This window comes from Danio aesculapii, chromosome 19 (assembly GCF_903798145.1).
Source record: "Danio aesculapii chromosome 19, fDanAes4.1, whole genome shotgun sequence".
NCBI classification, from domain to species: domain Eukaryota; kingdom Metazoa; phylum Chordata; class Actinopteri; order Cypriniformes; family Danionidae; genus Danio; species Danio aesculapii.
Genome location: NC_079453.1, coordinates 18,584,886 through 18,600,023, shown reverse-complemented (window position 1 = coordinate 18,600,023; position 15,138 = coordinate 18,584,886). Strand labels below are relative to the sequence as shown.

Here is a 15,138-nt window from a genome sequence, read left to right as displayed (position 1 = left end):
GTTGTGGTTGGGGTCTCTATCTAATACAGGCTCATTGGAAATACGTACCTCAGACTACATTTTTGTGAAACTGAAAATGTTCATCGACATACAGTTGAAGTCTGAATTATTAGCCCCCTGTTTTTTTCCCCTAATTTCTGTTTAACTGAGAGTAGATTTTTTTTTTCTAAACATAATATTTTTAAAAACTCTTTTCTAAGAACTGATTTATTTTATGATGACAGTAAATAATATTTGACTAGATATTTTTCAAGACACTTCTATACAGCTTAAAGTGAAATTTAAAGGCTTAACTAGGTTAATTAGGTTAACTAGGCAGGTTAGGGTAATTAGGCAAGTTATTGTTATTATTATGATGATTTGTTCTGTAGACTATCGAAAGAAAATATAGCTAAAAGGGGCTAATCATTTTGTTGTTAAAATAGTTTTTAAAAATTAAAAACTGCTTTTAATCTAGCCGAAATAAAACAAATAAGACTTTCTCTAGAAGAAAAAATATTATCAGACATACTGTGAAAATTTCCTTGCTCTGTTAAACCATTTGGGAAATATTTAAAAAAGAAAAAAAATTCAAAGAGCGGCTAATAATTCTGTCTTCAACTGTACATTTGCAGTTTGTAGGTAAAACGAACGCTATGGAGTAGTAGACACCAACAAATTTTGTTTATTTTTATCACACTAAGCTACTGATGCTAAAGTGGACATATTATTGAGGAATAAATAATCATTTTAGCATGGTTTGTTGCGTGGCATCAAATATATACCACAAAACACAACTTTTCAGTCTATTTGGACCCTAGAAATAGAAAAACTAGTGGAAATTTGGCAGAAGCACCCATGCCTGTTTGATGTGTCATCTAAGCAATACCACAACAGGGTCAGAATAAAAAAAAGTTGAGGAGAAATCGCTAATTCCCTTTAAAAGTGAGGTGAGCAAAATAAGTACATTTTCTACCCCATTAAAGGCTTGTTTCTTTATAATTATGTAGTTAATAACAAAAGATATACAACGTGACCTTGCGTTTCCATGTCACTTCTCGCGTTTGTTTGGTTGTGAGACGTAGTTTGCAAACGGAGACAAAGTTGTCGCGATTCTTCCTACTGTAAAGTCATGCAGTGTGAAACTCCCTTTCTCTGATCCATCTTGCAGTGTAAACACAGCAGCGACACATGAAAACATCTGGGACGCGACTACTTTGAAAATCGTGCAGTCTGAACTCTGCATTACGTTTGTATGGATGACTTTTCTACCCCTGGTCAGTTTGCTCAGTAGCTCACCTTGTAAAATGTCATACTTGGGATGCAGAGCGTAAAGATTCGAATCTAGTTAAGGACAGTTCCATTTAACAGTTAAAATGTTCGATTGGGTTTAGGGAAAGGTGTAGGTCAGTCACTCCAAGGTGATTTTTTGCTTTTGAAAACACTTGGTTGGGTTCTAATGAAGGGTGTGAGTCAGTCAATCACAAGGTAATACATGCATGACAAGCTACACTTTCTCACGCACATGTACAAAATCGATGTGTAAATGGCAGGAATCAAAAATGCATTCCAGTAATGCATTTGAGATTCTCAAAATATGTAGACAGTGGCATCTAGTGGATTTGTCATCAACAAAGGCAGGCAAACAACACCAAAGCAATGTACAGTATTTTAGGTAATAATACATATTCCCAATGAGCCTGGGTTTTCTCTAAGAGAACATATAATTTACGTCAATAACTTGGAAGACCCATCAGATTGGATAGGAACTATTTGTAACCTAAACAATTTCTGCAAATGCACAGAATTGAAGGTAAAATGATAATTTTTGGTTTCATCAGACCACAGTTTTCTTTTTGAATTTCACAGCCTTTTACATGCGCCATGAGCAAGCTCCAGTCGAGATATGATATGGGTTTTTATTAAGGAAGAATATATCTATAAGCTGGAGTTATGAACTATACATGCTATTGAACTTTATGTGCCTCAGGGTATATTCAGTGCATTAAAATGTATATAATATCCATGCTTTTTTTATTTATTTATTGATTGATTTTTCTGTATTTTACTGCATCAGATTGCTCTATAAACAGGTATAATTGTAAATAATTATAATACAGTATAATAATACTAGTAAGTAAAAATTCACATTTTATCAATATAGACTCTTGTTCGTCCCACTTAAACAACAGTAATGCATATCTGGCTAACCCCATAGAGACTGTCTGTTCCTTGTATTATTAGATCATAAAATAAACTTACTGTGTGCTCCAGAAAAAATCTATTAAGGATCAAACCAGAAAAAATGCTAAAAATTGAAAATAAAAATTTCGTGAAGCTTGGTCTCCTAAACATCAGGTCACTAGCACCTAAAGCACTTATCATAAATTAAATAATAACAGATAACAGTCTTAATGCTCTCTGTCTCACTGAAACATGGCTGAAAAAAAATTACTATATTTGTTTGAATGAAGCAACTTCTCCAGGATTCTAATATAAACACGAGGCTCGTCAAACTGGTCGTGGTGGTGGAGTTGCATTAATCTTTAATGATATTCTTAATGTTAATTAGAGAAATGGACTTATGTTTAACTCCTTTAAAGTATTAGCACTTAATGTTATGTTTTCGGGCATTATGCAAAAACCTATGCTATCTTTTGCTTTAATCACCATATATAGACCCCCAGGACCCTATTTCAATTTTCTAAAAAGTTTTCTGATTTTATTTCTGACTTACTAGTTAAAACTGATAAAATACTAATTGTAGGAGACTTTAACATCCAGAAAGATGACGCTAACGACAAATTAGGGCTTGCGTTTATGGATTTACTACATTCATTTGGGATAAAGCAAAACGTTGTTGGTCCAACCCATCGCTTAAAGCATACATTAGATCTAATTTTGTCCTATGGAATTAAAGCCATTGATGTAGACATTATACCACAAATTGATGATATTACAGACCATTACCTCTTACTATATAAGCTGTGTTTACCTGAAATTAGCAACTTCGCTCCGATATATCGCCCTAGTAGAACTATTGTTCCGTCCACCAAAGATGAATTCACAAATAACCTACCTGATCTTTCTCTATTTCGAAATGCACCCGCAAACGCAAATGACCCTGTAGTACCCAGCAGTATGGATGCCATCTTGACTCGCACACTAAATACTGTAGCATCCATCAAATTACAAAAAGGCTAGAGAGAATAAAACTACACCATAGTATAATAGTCATACTCGCGCTCTCAAAATATCAACCCGTGCCCTGCAACATAAATGGAAAAAACTAATTTAGAGCTCTTTAGAATTGCGTACAAAGACAGTATGTCCAGCTATAGGAGAGCGCTAAAATCTGCCAGGGCTGAGCACCTCCGCAAACTGATAGAAAAAAATCATAACAATCCTAGATTTTTATTTAGCACCATTGCTAAAGTAACAAATAATCGGTCATCTTTGGAACAAAATGTTCCAACACAAATTAGTAGTGATGACTTAAATAGAAGGCTTTTTTTTTTTTGATGAAATAGAAGGCTTTAGGCAGAAAATAGAAGATGTTAAACTTTCTGCACCGCCTTATACTTCAGATCCAGTAAACATTCCCCTGAATCAAAATAACCTACAGTGTTTCAAAATCATAAAACAGGAAGAGCTAGATAAAGTTATAAATATTTCTAAACCAGCTAAATGTATGTTGGACCCAATTGCAACAAAATTACTGAAAGAATTGCTACCTGTTATAGGAGAACCTCTTTTTAATGTTATCAACTCTTCTTTATATTTAGGCCATGTTCCAAATACTTACAAGCTAGCTGTTATTAAGCCTATTATTAAGAAACCACAACTGGACCCCAACAACTTAGCTAATCATCAGCCTATTTCAAATCTTCCATTTATGTCTAAATTACTAGAAAAAGTTGTTTCTGTCCAATTATGCTCCTTTCTGCAGACGAACAATGTTTTTGAAGTGTTTCAGTCAGGTTTCAGGGCTCATCACAGTACAGAAACCGCATTAGGGAAAATAACCAACGATTTACACTTAGCTGCTGACCAAGGGTGCATCTTGCTATTATTTTACTCGATCTTAGTGCCGCATTTGACACCATTGACCACGGTATCCTCATAAATCGCTTAAAGTCTACACAGGTGTCCAGGGACAGGCTCTACAATGGTTTAAGTCATACATAGCTGACCATTACCAGTTTGTGAATATGAATGGACAGCTTTCACAAGTCAGCCCAGTAAAGTATAGGGTGCCCCAAGGATCAGTTTTAGGCCATTTGCTGTTTACAATATACATGCTACCCCTGGGAGACATTATTAGAAGACATGCAATCAGCTTTCACTGCTATGCAGATGATACTCAATTTTATATTTCAACTAAATCTGATAAGATGTCTGAACTGTCTAAGATAACTGAGTGTATTAAAGATGTTAAAGACTGGATGACCAACAATTTTCTTCTCTTAAATTTGAATTATTACCTATTGGGCCTAAATACTGTACACAACAGATCTCACAACTCGACCTACAATTAGAGGGATACAAAGTTAGCGTTAGCCCTACTATAAAAGATATGGGTGTCATATTAGACAGCAATTTAACTTTTGAAAATCATATATCCCATGTCACAAAAACAGTCTTCTTTCATCTGAGAAAAATTGCTAAGTTACGAAGTATGCTATCCATCTCAGATGCAGAAAAACTAGTCCGTGCTTTTATGACTTCTAGGCTGGATTACTGTAATGCTCTGTTTGCTGGCTGCCCAGCTTCTTGTATTCACAAACTTCAGCAAGTACAAAATGCAGCTGCCAGAGTTCTTACCAGGTCTAGAAAATATGATCATTTCACCCTAATTTTATCCTCCTTATACTGGCTGCCTGTTAACTTTCGTATTGAATTTAAAACATTGCTTCTTACCCATAAAGCTTTAAATAATCTAGCTCCTGTTTATCTAACCAACATTCTGTCTCACTACAATCCAACTTGCTCTTTAAGATCTTAAAATCCAGGGCTTCTTGTAGTACCTAGAATAGCAGAGTCAAGTAAAGGAGGTCGAGCCTTCTCATTTATGGCTCCAAAACTCTGGAATAGCCTTCCTGAAAATTTCTGAGGCTCAGACACACACTCCCAATTCAAAACTAGATTAAAAACATATCTTTTTAGTAAAGCATATACTCAGTGCATCACTTGGCGGTATAATACATAAATGTGCTCCACGCAGGTTTCTGCATATCCTTTATATGCACTATAAACAGCAGCTATGCTAATTATTCTCTTTATTCTCTATTTCCACCTGGTGATACTCATCCTGAGGCCCTCAGACTATGCAGCGCCACTGATTCGATCCAAGACCAGCGACGAGATGATACCTGGTGGTCATGGAGGAGCAGAGAGCATGAGAATGTTCGCTGTTCACGATTCCTGTGACACTCCAGGGACAGACGAGTCTTTGCTGAGGTCCAGTTTCCAGCCTCCAGCACCTTGACTGCAGCTCTGCACAAGACGTTTGGCCAGAGGAGAAATGGTTGTGCCCAATTGAGCCTGGTTTCTCTCGAGGTTTTTTAATTTTTCACTTTCGACATTTGGTGAAGTTTTTTCCTCGCCGCTGTCTCCACTGGCTTGCATATTTGGGGTCTGTAGAGCTGCGCATCGATGGATTGCTCTTCAATGTTTGGACTCTCAGTAGTGAATATTAAACCACACTGAACTGAGCTAAACTGAACTGAACTTAAACTCTGAAAACTGAACTACACTGTTTCAATTTACTATGATCTTTTTGTGAAGCTGCTTGGACACAATCTACATTGTAACAGTGTTATACAACTAAAGGTGAATTGAACTGAATTGAATTAGAGCATAAATTTCATTTTATTATTTGAATAAATATAATTATTATCTATTTTATCTGATTTTTATTTTGACAAGCGAACATGTTAAATGTTTTAGACTGTGCATGTATGTTCATACCTGTTTCCCATCCATGGCTGACTTCATCTCCTTAAAAGTGGTTTGAAATTCTCCTATGAAGTCATGTTTGCCATTAGAATCCCAGTCCCATACTATACACTACAAGAAAAAAGTATAAAAACAATATTAGTAATAAGCACCATGACTGATACAGCTAAATTCATTCAGATAAGGATAAAAACAGGACTTTAGTAGGGCTGCGCAATATATCATTTCAGTATTGATATCGCAATGTGCACATCCACAATAGTCACACACATGGCAAGATATGCAATGTTGAGTCTGAATTTTAGTTGACCAGGAGCTACAGAACACAGAGTCACTGCCAAGTTTAACCACAATAGAGTAAAAGATTACCATTTGTATGTTTTTTAAGGCCTGTGACTGAGCATTTCAAAAGAGTTTAAAACATTTGGGCACAAAAAATTATGATGTTTGAAGGTAATTTAATTTTATTTAATTATTTATACGGGAAAAAAAAATTCTTACTTAGAATTTTTGTCTTGTTTTTAGTCCAAATATCTACATTTCAAAGCAAAAACAAGATCATTTTACTTCTCTCTTAGACAGATAAATGTGCTCATTTTAAAGGGCACCTATGATGAAAATCAACTGTTGTAAGCTGTTTGGACAGAACTGTGTGTAGGTATAATGTGTTGTACAATCATATTGTAATGATATAAACCCAACAAGTCTTTTTTTTTAAATTTCCTGATGTTAAAATGGGTCACATCAAAATAATCCCGGTGATTTTGAGGCCCACTGCAATGTGATGTACTGTAGGAGTGCGGTTTTTCCCGCCCACCGAATTGATTGACAGGTGCCCTGTTTCTATAATAACATGTATACACGTGTCCACAGAACACCACGGCTGCATGGAGTCAGTTACTGCTAATAAGGTACAGTATGTGTGTGTGTGTGTGTGTACTGCAAAAGGCATTTGTGTGTGACTCATCGTTTCAGAAAGGCTTGAATAAATTCCACCACAAATACATGAAATAAACTTATTTGGTATTTTTGACTTATGAGCTGTATTTCAGCTTCATCCTCTATCACTGACTGCTGATTATCTGATGTAACGCAAAAGAACCAAACATGGGGATGGTGGGTGAGGAGAAGCAGCTCATTTGCATTTAAAGCCATAGGCTACAAAAACAGCTACACTGTACCAAAGTCCCTTTAAGGCAAGTCATTTCACTTGGCGGCCATCGTAGAAATGCCTCTCGGGCAGTATGCTCAGGCATTCTCTCTGAATGGGAAAACATCAAATTCTCCAAAACTTACGATTACATTACCTATTTGGAATCACCAATAAAGTTAAACAATAATCGTCTCATAGGTTTCGTTTCTAAACGTCCGAATCAAACAAAATCTGCATTTTTTTCCTGGTTGCCCGAGCCCAAGCGCAATCGAAAGGAACGAGATTATGGCTGTTCTACAAATTAACATCCTCTGGATAATGCTTCATCAGATCTTGCTGGTCTTTTGACATAATCCACAACTTGGTCTTGATTTTTCTCCAAATAACAGCGACTCTTTAAAAGTTTGTGGGCTTTGAGTAGTTGCTGTCAGTCATGAGATGTACATTGGATAGGACGGAGTGTACCTCGCATTTGTTTCATACAGATGACAAAACCAAAAAACTTTTGATTTCAAGTGCACTTGGTTAATTTAAAAGTAGAGATTTCAAGCTTTGTGTGGATATACAGTGCATCTGGAAAGTATTCATAATGCTTCACTTTTTCCAAACTTTTTTATGTTACAGCCTTATTCCAAAATGGATTAAATTCATTTATTTACTCCAAATTCTACACACAATACCCCAAAATGACTAAGTGAAAAAAGATTTTTTTAAAATTGTTGCAAATTTATTAAAAATAAAAAACCTGAAAAAAAATCACATGTACATAAGTATTCACAGCCTTTGCCATGAAGCTCTTAATTGAGCTCAGGTACATTCTGTTACCACTGATCTTCTTGAGATGTTTCAGCAGCTTAATTGGAGTTCACCTGTGGTAAATTCAGTTGATTGGACATGATTTGAAAAGGCATACACCTGTCTATATAAGGTCCCAGGGTTGACAGTGCATGCCAAAGCACAAACCAAGACAAAGGAATTGTCTATAGACCTCTGAGACAGGATTGTCTCGAGGCACAAGGCTGGGGAGAGTTACAGAAAAATTTCTGCTGCTCTGAAAGTTCCAATGAGCACAGTGGTCTTCATCATCCATAAGTGGAAGATGTTTGGAACCACCAGGACTCTTCCTAGAGCTGGCTGGCCATCTAAGCTGAGTGATCGGGGGAGAAGGGCCTTAGTCAGGGAGGTGATCAATAACTCTGGTCACTCTGTCTGAGCTCCAGCGTTCTTCTGTGGAGAGAGAAGAACCTTACAGAAGGACAACCATCTGTGCAGCAATCCACCAATGTATGGTAGAGTGGCCAGACCGAAGCCACTTCCCCGCCTGGAATTTGCCAAAAGGCATCTGAAGGACTCTCAGACCATAAACAAAATTCCCTGGTCTGATAAGACTAAAATTGAACACTTTGGAGTAAATGCCAGGCGTTACATTTGGAGAAAACCAGGCACCGCTTATCACCAAGCTAATACTATCCCTACAGTGAAACATGGTGGTGGCAGCATCTTGCTGTGGGGGTGTTTTTCAGAGCAGGAACTGGAAGACTAGTCGGGATAGAGGGAAAGATGAATGCCGCAATGTATAGAGACATCTTATATGAAAACCTGCTTCAGAGTGCTCTTAACCTCAGACTGGGGCGACGGTTTATCTTCCAGCAGGACAATAACCTAAAGCTCACCACCAAAATATCAATGGAGTGGCTTCACAACCACTCTGTGAATGTCCTTGAGTGGCCCAGCCAGAGCCCAGACCTAAATCTTATTGAACATCTCTGGAGAGATCTGAAAATGGCTGTACACCGTCATTTCCCATCCAACCTGATAGAGTTTGAGAGGTACTGCAAAGAGGAATTGGCAAAAATTCCCAAAGACAGGTGTGCCAAGCTTGTGGCATCATATTTAAAAAGACTTGAGGCTGTAATTGCTGCCAAAGGTGCATCAACAAAGTATTGAGCAAAGGCTGTGAATACTTATGTACATGTGATTTTTCAGGTTTTTTGTATTTAATAAATTTGCAACAATTTCAAAAATTCTCATTATAGAGTATTGTGTGTAGAATTTTGAGGAAATAAATGAATTTAATCCATTTTGGAATAAGGCTGTAACATAAAAAAAACGTGGAATAAGTTAATCGCTATGGATACTTTCTGGAGATTGCTGAGATTCCAGTGTGTTTGTTGACCACCAACCGGTCATACAAACACACGTCTGGTCCAAGCTTCTCCCCTGGAAAAATGTCAGTCTATATCGATCGATGATTGGCTCCTGTACTAGTAGGCAGAGCTTCATTTGCCATATTGACATTACACTTTTCCCCATTTAAAAGTATACGAATGACATGTCTTGTGTATTCTATTTTTCGACTGTACTCAGACACCAAAATGGGCATATTCTTGAGGCTATAATAAATTATCTGATGGGTATTTTGAGCTGAAACTTTACAGACACAGTCTGGAGACCCCAAAGGCTTATCTTGCATCTTGAAAAAGGGGTAAAATAAATGCCCTTTAAGGAAAACTCTCTTAACTCACAATATTTTTATTTGATCTAAGAATATTTCGACTAGAAAAAAAAATTGCAATATTGTGCAGCCCTTGACTGTAGCTATTTTAGACTGCAAAAAAATAAAAATAAAGCAGCACTACTAAATTATATACATAACTAAGAGAACATTGGCAGTAATATATTAGCTTTTCAACAACAAAACTCTTGTTCACAAGCATTGCAGAAGCATTTATTTAAATTCTAGATACTGTAAGGAGCAGCAATAGCAGCGCCTTAAAAATGATTGATTGTACAAACACAAACAAAGCAAACAGAGTCAACAAACAGCAAATGCTGAGATAATTGATAATGCCCCAAGTTCAGCCAAAATGAAAACAGCATCAGCTTTTCAGTGAGACTGAGACGTCACAGTTCATTTAGAAGATCTTTTATCTAGTCATTGCTGAACATTTCAAGACATAATAAAAAATTTCGAAGGCAGTTACTGCAGCGGGTCATCTTGTTATCACAACACTTCTTCCATTTTAAAATCTTTTGTCATGTTGTTGGTTTAAAGATTAACAATCACATCAGTGTGCTGAAGTGTGTGTAAATGTGTCGCTGTGAGTGTGAGTGTGTGGCAGGAAGACAGCACACTGTAGCATAGCTGTTAATGAATCATTGATGCCGAGACATAAGCGGGTGGTAATCAAAATTTGAAGGCCATTTAAAATATTAATAGACAGATGCTGTGGTTGACTTTTCAGAAGAAGCGAGAACCAGCAATAAATCAACATAAAAAAGTCACACCTGCTCCTCTAGTTATTCTAAAGTTTGAAATCATCCTCAAAGCACCATTTGATTTCCAGACACACACACGCACACATGTAAAAAATAAAGAAATAAAGAGTCAATCTGTAGTCAATGTTACATGCAAACTTTACACAGCCAGATCAATATAGTCTCAAATATTCTTTAATATTACAGTGCTATGATAGTTTGTTCATAATTACCTCATCTATTTCTATCTTATCCGTAAAACAACAGTAATAAAATAAAGAGGTCACACTTTACAATAAGGTTTCATTAGTTAATGACAGTTAATGCATTTACTAACATAAACTACTGTAGGGAAGAACAATACTTGTACAGCATTTATTAATAATAGTTCAACATTTACTAATGCCTCATTAAAATCCTAATTCATGCTTCTTAACATTGGTTAATGCACTTTGAGTTAACATGAACTAACAATGAGCAATTGGATTTTCATGAACTAACGTTTTGCCAGTGCTGGGTTGCAGCTGGAAGGGCATCCGCTGTGTAAAACATACTGTATGCTGGATAAGTTGGCAGTTCATTCCGCTGTGGCAACCCCAGATTAATAAAGGGACTAAGCCGAAAAGAAAATGAATGAATGAATGAACTAGCGCTAACTAACGTGAACAAATATTGTAATAAACGTGTTGTTCATGGTTGGTTCATGTTAAATGTATTAAAGAGCCCCTATTATGGGTTTTTGAAAATGACCTTCCAACACAGCTCTAAGTGAAGTGAAATATCCAGCTAAGGCTTAAATCTGAAAGTGCACCATGTTTAAAACTATTGATTCATCTATAATAACTATTTATTCATCTATAATATATTCATGTAGTCAACTCAGAGTGGTCCGAATCAATCGCTGCTGTAACAAGTCTTTAGCCATGTTGGTGTGAGGTTGATACAGAACTCAAGCCCTGCCTATTTGATGTGCACGTAAACCCAGGACAATTTAAACCCCCGGTCCCGCCCACAAACACTGTAGCATACCTGCCAACACTCCCGTTTTTCCCAGGAGTCTCCCGTCTTTCAGACCAATCTACCGCCCACCTCCCGTATTGTTCTGTCTCCCAGAAAACTCCCGGAATCCCCCCCCCCCCCTGTTTGCACGCACCTTCAACCCCGCTCTTTAGTTCGTGCGCACCTTCCCCATCCCCTCTTCCCCCCAACACCGCACCCCCCTACGCCGCCCCAGGCTCTTCACTTTGCACGCACCCCATGATAAAATCTCCCGGATTTTAAGATCCAAATGTTGGTAGGTATTCACTGTAGAAAGAAAAGGAGGAAGACAAACACTGTAGCAGATCCCGGCTGAATCATATCTCGAAGACGCTGTGCTCTGAAGTGTGAGGGAAAGTTAGTGTTATTTTCCATACCCAAAGATGAGGCTGTGAAGAGCAGTTTATTTTTGCAAAAATACCTCAGCATTATAGCCCCAGCCTTGTGCTATGTTCACGTTATTTTTCCGACGAGTACTTCAGCAATCTACACGCTTACAATGGGGGATTCATTGGCTGTTTATTAAAGCAAGGATCAGAAAAGTCTATTGATGTATGGGACTTTGTCAGAGTTTGACAGGAACTTTACAGTACACAGTTCATGGATCAGTTTCTTCCTTCATTTCACAAGTGTAAGTGCGATTAAAATGGTTGCCTTCTTGTTTTCTCCAGCTTGCAAATTATGTATTTAATTGTGTTTTGATACTTATAACTGATTGTACTGTATCTGGTTAACTCTTTATATTCGCATATTGCGTTTAAAAGCACGTTGAAAATGCAATGCTTTGTTTAAAGGTTTAAATGCGTTTGTAAGCTCAAGATTTACTGCCGTTTGTCATTGCTATGACCAGCGTCAGCTGTTCCTACACACGTGCGGCAGTCAAGTTTCAAAATTGTTCAGCTTTTGACACTGTGTGGATTAATGCTGAATGTGTGTCACTGTTTTTACTTATGGTTAATAATAGAGCAATATGCTGGTGTTATACTGCATTGTTGCATTCTTGCATTAAAACACATACACTCTGCTCTGACTACTTGTTAATAAGCCATGCTGGGCATTTCTCTCTGTCTCGCGCTGAATGCATTCAACCAGTCACAACAGACTGAGTCATCGAACCAATCAGCACAGATTAGCATCGCGCTAAGGAGGGGTTTGGGAACAAATGAATCGCTAAACGAATCATATGGGAGTCGTTGGGAACTAGGTTATTATAATACAGCCTTATAGGTAAAAATAAATGCATATTATAAGACAATAAAAGTCCTGACCTTGCATGCATACCAGACTGTTGTTGGAGACCCCCAAAGCCAAAATATGACCCTTTTTAATGCATAATAACTAATACAACCTTAAAAAAAAAAAAAAAAGGGGGTTTTCATTTTTTGGATTGCTTTTGAAATGTGTTGGTTGGATTAAGGGAAGTGGGTGGGTGGGTCAATGGATAAAATTGGTTGGGTTTAATTTGTGAATTGCGAGGTCCCGGAACAGATCGGGGTTACGAATCTGGCATGTTACCTGAGGATGGAGAGCTGCCGTGCACGAAAGTGGATAGCGGGGGGCGGGGTGTGGGGGGTTGGGTGGACTGGTGCGGTGTATAGCAGAGGGATGTCGTAGACGATAGTGAGCGGGTGGGAGTGTCGCGGACGAAAGTGAAGAGTTGGCGAGTTGCAGAAAAAAGTGAAAGTGAACAGCGGATGGGGGAGGAGGGCAGTTGAGGAGGGGGATCGGTAAAATGAGGTGCCGGATCAGATTTCAGAGGTGCCGGATCCGGAGTGTTCTGGCACAAATTAAGCCCTGGGTTTAGGGAAGGAGGAGGGTGGGTCAGTCGCTCGTTCGCTCAGTCAGTCAAAAAGTCTGTCAAAAAGTCAGTCGACAGCGGCCTCTGGTGGGTTTACGTGAGAACAGCAGGCGCGAATGGCACTCGCGAGGGAAATTTGAGATCTTAAGAAGCGTATACAGCTGCCTTTCATGGATTTGCAAAAACAAAACCTGCAGAAAAACGTGCCGCCAGGACGTATTTTAGGGTCTCCAGAAACATCTGTACATCTTGGGTTGTATTTAAGAATATCATGCAATGAAATGTAATGTAATGTGTGCACTGTACGCTGTTGTCATTACTAAAGATATTAAGTTAATATAACTTGACATTACTTAAAATATCAGGTTTTGGCAACAAAACTTAAACAGGTGTGTTTAACTTACTCATTAGACAGCAAAAAACTTGAAATTAATATTTTAAGTTCTCTAAACTTAACATTTTAATTTATTTAACCGATTCACCATGTCTCTGTTTAAAATTATTGGTTGTGCTTGACAATACTGCCTTGACGACCAAGTGCTGATTGGTTGTTATATGTAATATGACACAAGGTGGTCATTTTGCTTGTGATGCAAAATTTTGCTGAAGCGCAGTGGGACACATGTGTTCAAGTTTGTTTACAGGTGATTCACGTGAAAATAACATCAGAAAGGTCCGACCCTTCATATCTGAACATGCAGCTCAACTTATTGTTCAAGCTCTTGTTCTCTCCAAACTGGATTATTGCAACTCTCTACTAGCCGGGCTTCCAGGTAATTCTATCAAACCTCTTCAGCTGCTTCAGAACGCAGCAGCACGAGTGGTCTTTAATGAACCCAAAAGAGCACATGTCACTCCACTACTCACCAGTTTGCACTGGCTGCCAGTTGCTGCTCGCATCAAATTCAAAGCTCTGATGTTTGCTTACAAAGCGACCTCTGGCTTTGCTCCTTCTTATCTGCTCTCACTTCTGCAGATTTATGTGCCCTCCAGAAACTTGCGTTCTGTGAATGAACGTCGCCTCGTGGTTCCATCCCTAAGAGGGAAGAAATCACTTTCCCGAACTCTCGCATTCAATCTGCCCAGTTGGTGGAATGAACTCCCTAACTACATCAGAACAGCAGAGTCACTTGCTGTCTTCAAGACACGACTAAAAACTCAACTATTTAGTCTCCACTTTCCTTCCTAATCTGTAACTGCCTCTCTGGCTATACCACTAACTGCACTCTCTCTCAAAAAAAAAAAATGTTCTAATGCTTTGCTTCTTAGACTTTGCACACCTGAAACTTGTCTATAGCACTTGTTCACTGCTGCTCTTATAGTTGTGTAAATTGTCCTCATTTGTAAGTCGCTTTGGATAAAAGCGTCTGCTAAATGACTAAATGTAAATGTAAATATAAACAAAATCAAACACTTGAGTTTTAAAGAGTAAAAACACTGTATTTTTTACAGCACTCAGTAATATGTCAAATAAACCAGAAAACAGCAGAGTGACTATGATCTCATGACAGTTTAACTGCCTTGACAGTTGACATAACATGACAGTTTGACTGTCTTGTCTTGTACAACCATCAATACATCTCACAACATGAATAAAATGTAACTGCATTTGCACTGTAACACTTTGATTCAAAATTCAATTTGTGTTTCACTGCAGAGACCTAGCTGTGTGTAAAGAAGTCATGAATATTAAACAAACCAGTTCATGTTTATTCAGGGAGATGTCACCCAAACTAACTGTTTTCCCATCTGTCTGACTAGAGATATCCTTGACTGTCAACATCACCTGCAAATACTTAAAAACAACAATGTTTGAGTATTATTAAGATTGATAATTCTTTTAAATCTAGCTTTAGATAAACGTTGCACAACGATCATTTCAGCCACTTAGTATAATTACCCAAGCCTTAATTTAGAGTGATAGTGGCTTGTTTCCAAGCATTTAGAGCATTAG

The 15,138-nt window shown here is 37.8% G+C and overlaps 1 protein-coding gene across 1 annotated transcript in view; it reads right to left on the bottom strand.

Moving 5' to 3' along the window:
- The window catches only part of cpne4b (copine IVb), an 89,752-nt gene that overhangs the window by 38,017 nt on the left and 36,597 nt on the right, over positions 1–15,138 (bottom strand). Inside the window, exon 8 of the mRNA XM_056480330.1 lies at positions 5,950–6,048. Coding sequence (XP_056336305.1) covers positions 5,950–6,048 — 99 coding nt within the window. The remainder of the gene's footprint in view (positions 1–5,949; positions 6,049–15,138) is intronic.